Here is a 6225-nt window from a genome sequence, read left to right as displayed (position 1 = left end):
TTATTTCGTTATTTTTGATCCCGTTATTCGTATTTGTATTTCAACCCGCTTACTGTTCGGCAATTGTCAACACAATATACCTTCTGCAGAAAGACCTAGAAACTGTAACGGGGGTGGCATGAAACCTACCAAAGGGCGGTTGGTGAGCAAGGGACTGCTGACGGGCCAGGTACCTGGCCTAAAAAACCTAGTCGCTGTTATAAACGGTCATGATGTTGCTCTATTACACTGTTTACTTACCGATTCCATGATGCTTCTAAACGATCAAACTTCTCATCTGTTTTACGGACCAGATCGTTCATGAGCTGACGCCGTCGTGGACTTGTTGATGGATGCACTTTTTCTTCTATAAGTTTCCCATTGGGCACCATGAACTTTGGAAAAACACTTTACACTTTTCAACACGACTGTTCTGGCGCTGGATGTTTCGAAGACTGAAAACTTCACCGCGTCGCTATTGGCAGTTGGTGCGTGATGGCATTCATACAAACGTACTTTTTATTCTGTACATGATTGACCGACATAAAGTGCACGAACACATTTGCGAGTCGCTGTGCAGTGTGGGAATGCTACACGATCGGTTCCGCTATTGCAATGTGTCAGCCTGAAAGGGAAGATGTGAAAGGGCAGATGTAACTTCTCCCCTAGCACGCCGGTTCATCATTAGAACGAGTAGGAAGACAAGGAGTGCAAGAGAAAGCTGACAGTTCTGGACTCGCGGGGGTAGGAATCTGTGGAAACGGGGCAATGTTGCATGTCGCAGTCAGTTGGGTTGTAGGGAAGTTGCCGCCTTCCGCATTTTACCAATGGGCTTGGTACACCCGAAACACACACGACACAACACTACGAGATTTCGGTAACTGGATCGGGGAGCTTGCGGACAGCATAGGAGCCCTGCCCGTCGCATACACACCATCGGCCCCAAACACGACGCGACCCGATCGACCCCGCGCAGAACAACACTCGACGCGACGGACGAACGCGTTTGTGAACGTGCACGCAACGGAGACGCAGGACGATGCAACATGTAGCAGCGGCAAAGTGTGCGCAGCATGTGACGGCCAGTGTAGTGTCCTTACGGAGTGCAAGACATTTCTATCACTGAACGTGAAGGCTCGATGGGCCATCGTGACCAATCGAAAGGCGTGTTCACAGTGTCTAAGGTGGCATCGAAGCACTTGCCGAGTCTCCAACGTGTGCGGACAAGGAGGCTGCACGCAGAAACACCACACACTACTACACAGCGAGAAAGTCGGTAACCGGCCGGCTTCGACAACGACGGTGGCAACGGCGGAGTGCAACGTCCATGTGAACGCAGCGGGCGGGGTCCTACTACGGTATGTGCCGATCGTCCTTCACGGCAAGGGAAGGACGGTAAAGACCTATGCCTTGCTGGACGACGGATCATTTTCCACCTTCATCGAGCACGACCTGGTCGCAGAACTGGGGTTAAGTGGAGCTCCGCAGCCGCTGTGCATCAACTGGACCGGTAATCAGAAACGCGAGGAGGCCGGGTCAGTTCGATTAGCGATCACACTTTCTGGCGCTTTCGACGGGAGCAAGCGGCATAAAATGTCGAAGGTGCACACGCTGGAGCAACTTGCGCTACCAGAACAGTCGCTAGACACGGAAGCACTGTCCAAGCAATATAAGTACCTCATGGGAGCGCAAGCCGAATCTTACGCTGATGTCAAACCCCGGGTGCTAATCGGAGCAGACAATTGCAGGTTGGGGCAAGCGATGGTGACTTTAGAGGGCAAGGCCAACCAACCTATTGCTACAAAGACGAGACTGGGGTGGATTGTTTATGGGCCGTGTTCTTCGTTTCATCCGACCGTCGAGAAAACCGTTCTGCACCATAGCATTAACATCTGTCCATGCGCTGACCAAAGTGACGACAAACTGCACAGCGCGGTGAAGGAATTCTTCGCGATCGAGTCACTTGGAATTTCAAGCACCACAAGGGCACTACATTCGAAGGATGACGAACGGGCACTCGAGATCCTTAAACGAGAAACAAGGATTGAAGGAAGCCGTTTTGAGACCGGTCTCTTGTGGCGATGCGACAACGTTCGACTTCCCTGTAACAAAGACATGGCGATGAAGCGGTACGAGTGTCTCAAGAAAAGAATGCTTAAAGACCCTGAGCTAGCAAAGGCGATCACGCAAAAAATGACGGAATACGAGGCAAAGGGTTACATACGACGCTTGACCGAATCGGAAAAACTCGAAAAACACCCTAGGGACTGGTACCTGCCGATTTTCCCAGTCACCAACCCGAACAAACCAGGGAAGCTGAGGATGGTGTTCGACGCAGCTGCCAAAGTCAGGGGTGTGAGTTTGAACACCCATCTCGTCACCGGGCCGGACCAGCTCACTAGTCTTCTCTCGGTATTGTTTAAGTTTAGGGAATACCACATTGCTGTAGCCGGTGACATTAGAGAAATGTTCTTTCAAGTTAAAATGAAGAAAGAAGATCAACGAAGCCAAATGTTTCTCTGGGGTGACCAAGGCAACAACGCTGAGCCGGCGACGTATGCCGTAGCGGTCATGACATTCAGCGCAGCATGCTCACCAAGCAGCGCTCAATATGTAAAAAACATCAATGCTGAACGGTTCGAAGAGCAATTCCCACGCGCAGTCAGCTGTATTAAGAACGAGCACTATGTGGATGACATGCTCACTAGTGTTGAAACCGAAGAAGAGGCGATAGAACTAGCCGAGCAAGTCCGTCTTATCCACGCCCAAGGTGGTTTCGAAATCCGAAATTGGGTTTCGAACTCGTTTAATGTGGCCGCGCACCTACGAAAGGAACAACCCTGTGACCTCAGCCTAAATATGTGTTCTGAAACCCACAAGGAAAAAGTGTTGGGAATGTGGTGGGATATAGCAACGGATTCGTTCACATTCCGTCTCTCACCCAAACACGATAAGCAGCTACTCTCAGGCGAAAGATTTCCCACCAAACGAGAAGTCCTGAGAACACTCATGATGATATACGACCCAATGGGCCTGATCGGATGTTTCCTCATCTTCGTAAAGATTCTCTTACAGGAAATATGGCGAGCAGGACTCGGATGGGACCAAGAGATCATCGGGACCATTTCTGAAAAGTGGTCCATGTGGGTAACGTATCTGCCGGAAGCTTTAAAGGTGAGCATACCCCGGTGCTACCGAAATACCACGTCAGCCAGTGTACAACACGTCCAGTTGCACGTATTCTGCGATGCGAGTGAGTATGCGATGGCTACCGTGGCATACTTTCGTTTCAAGGAGGGCGACACCATAGAGTGTGCGCTAATCGGGTCGAAAACACGCGTAGCACCCATAAAGTTTGCCTCGATTCCCCGACTCGAACTACAAGCAGCGCTAATTGGATCAAGATTTTCCGCTACGATCCTGCAGGAGCATCGAATCAATATCGCCAAGTGTGTTTACTGGACGGACTCCAAAAACGTGATAAGCTGGCTACGCTCCGATCACCGACGGTACAGTCAGTTTGTCGCTTTCCGTGTAGGGGAAATCTTGGAACATACAGAAGTGACGGATTGGCGGTGGCTTCCGACGAAGATGAACGTGGCGGATGAAGGGACCAAGTGGCAACGTTTCCCAGACCTGGGTCCATCAAGCAGGTGGTTCCGAGGACCCGACTTCCTTCGTGAACCAGAACAGCAGTGGCCAGGAGCCCAGGCATCCATTGAAGAAACCGCAGAGGAATTGAGGCCGAAGCTGCTGCATCACTCAGTCACTGAGCCCTTAATCCTTTTCGATCGTTTTTCCAGGTGGAAAAGGCTACTAAGAGCGATCGCATACGTTCTCCGATTTGCAAACAACCTGCGGAAGCAATCCAAGCGGGAGCCAATCGCCACGGGACCGCTCAACTCGAAAGAGCTAGAGCAGGCCGAGCGGGCAATATTCATCACCGCTCAACGAGACGCCTTCCCCGAGGAGATACAACGCCTAAGCGATGCTGACCACGGACACCAGCCGACGAGAAGTGTCCTCAACAAAGACAGCACGCTGTTCCGATTATCCCCGGAAATCGACGACCACGGAGTGCTGAGATCGCGAAGCCGCTTGATTAACTGCCCTTGGATCGATGACTACGTAAAGCGTCCCATAATCTTGCCTAGGAATCACCGCGCAACGGCCCTCCTGCTAGCGGATTTCCACGAGAGGTATATGCACATTAACCACCAAACGGCTATTAACCAGGTCCGAGAGAAGTTCCACATACCGCGGATAAACTCCGAATTTAACCGTGTACGTCGAAGCTGCCAATATTGCAAGGTTCACCGCGCCAACCCGGATCCCCCGCTGATGGGAAACCTTCCCATGGAACGGTTGGCAGCTTTCCAACAACCGTTCACCTACACGGGAGTTGATTACTTCGGGCCCATGCACGTAGCAGTTGGCCGACGATCGGAGAAGCGGTGGGGAGTAATTTTCACGTGCCTCACTACACGGGGAATACACTTGGAAGTCGTCCACACGCTGAACACCTCATCCTGCATTCTCGCGCTCCGGCGGTTCATTGCGCGAAAGGGAATGCCGGTGGAAATACGAAGCGACTGCGGAACCAACTTCGTTGGGGCCTCCCGCGAGCTGAAGGAGGTTCTGCAAAACATTGATCGTGACAAGTTGATGGAAGAGTTCAACGCGCCAGGTCTGACGTGGGTATTCAACCCTCCAGGGGCACCACATTTCGGAGGTGGTTGGGAGCGCCTGATCCAGTCGGTAAAAAGGTGTATTGGTGAACTTCAGATGCCGCGACTCCCAACCGATGAAATCCTGGAAACGACATTGGCTGAGATTGAGGTTGTCATAAACTCAAGGCCCCTCACACACGTACCCCTGGACAATGAGTCAGATTCACCACTAACGCCTAACCATTTTCTCTTCGGAAGCTCCAACGGGACGAAACCTCCGGTCGCCCTCGATGACGGTTCCACAGCACTGCGAACAACGTGGAAGACATCGCAACAGCTAGCCAACAGGTTTTGGAGGAAGTGGGTTGCGGATTACCTGCCGACTCTAGCACGTCGAACGAAATGGTTCCACCCGGTACGCCCTATAAAAGAAGGAGATGTAGTAGTAATCGCGGACGGAAGCTTACCTCGGAACAGCTGGCCCAAGGGACGGGTCGTCGGAGTAATTCGAGCCAAGGACGGGCAAGTGCGGCAAGCAACGGTGCAGACCCAAAACGGTTTACTCCAACGACCGGCAACAAAGATTGCAGTGCTTGACGTCAAACAGGATGGAAACGGTGACGCGCCAGCACGAGGTTCGAACTGACAGCTGTTTAGTAAACAACGAGAGACAGGACGGAGTAAAGTAAATATGGCCCAGTCGGCATAATTACTCGGGGGGCAATGTTACGAACGCGTAACGCTCGTAACGCTCCGTCCCACAGACAGGAAATATTTCGTTATCTTCGGGCCTGCATTCAACTTCGGGCTAAGCCGGGGGTGGGGGCCAACGTGCGTTCGGCCACTATAAAAGCGAAAGCACGATCATTTGAAGTCCTTTTTCCTGTACCCAGAATAAATAGAGTGAAGTTTTTAAAACGTGCCACAAGGCCGTTAACGAAAATCACCGTTTTTATTTCTTAAACCCCAACAGGAAAGAAGCAGGTTGCATTCGCAACAGCATTGATTATTTATCCTTTCTGTATATCCTATTATGATATACTTACAACCATTTTTAACTTGAATTATTCTTACACCTCTTTGAATGCAGACCACTCTAGCCAAGTTCAATCGCAAGACTGGCCTACTAAATCGTTTTTTCACTTCAATATAACTATCCTTTCCACTCCGTAGAACTGTTTGATCTTCCAATAAAGAAATTTCGCTCACGGTAGCTCGCCACGCTGGTCCAATTCCATATCCCGGCTTTATTGGTGGCTTTGTCTACGCCATCCTTCCATCTCAATTTAGGCCTGGCGTGCTAGGTGTCCTCTGTCCTTAGGAACAACCTAAAAGGACTTTACGGGCTAGGTCGCCCGGTGCCATTCTCATGACATGGCCAGCCTACGGGAGCCTGGCGAGTCTAATTCGCTGTACGACAGTGAGGTCTCCGTACAGCTCTTAAAGCTCGTCATTATATCGGCTCCTCAATTGTCCCTCCTCCGGTTTAGTCCGGCGTTCACCTACTTGTGCGTCACCCTCGAGTAGGCTTTCGGCAATTGTTGGCAGGGCCGCTGGTGGTGCCACCATCATCTTG

At 51.2% G+C, this 6225-nt stretch overlaps 1 protein-coding gene across 1 annotated transcript; it reads left to right on the top strand.

The window, feature by feature from the left end:
• The first annotated feature begins 747 nt into the window (after positions 1 to 747).
• Positions 748 to 5749, top strand: LOC131293707 (uncharacterized). Its single transcript, XM_058321781.1, has 2 exons — positions 748 to 4997; positions 5740 to 5749. Exons 1-2 carry the CDS (start codon positions 748 to 750, stop codon positions 5747 to 5749), a joined length of 4260 nt encoding a protein of 1419 aa, XP_058177764.1.
• Positions 5750 to 6225: the final 476 nt, after the last annotated feature.

This window comes from Anopheles ziemanni, chromosome 2 (genome assembly GCF_943734765.1).
Source record: "Anopheles ziemanni chromosome 2, idAnoZiCoDA_A2_x.2, whole genome shotgun sequence".
Classification (NCBI taxonomy): Eukaryota; Metazoa; Arthropoda; class Insecta; order Diptera; family Culicidae; genus Anopheles; species Anopheles ziemanni.
The sequence above is the reverse complement of the archived record's forward strand: the minus strand, read 5'-3'. Positions and strand labels throughout refer to the sequence as shown.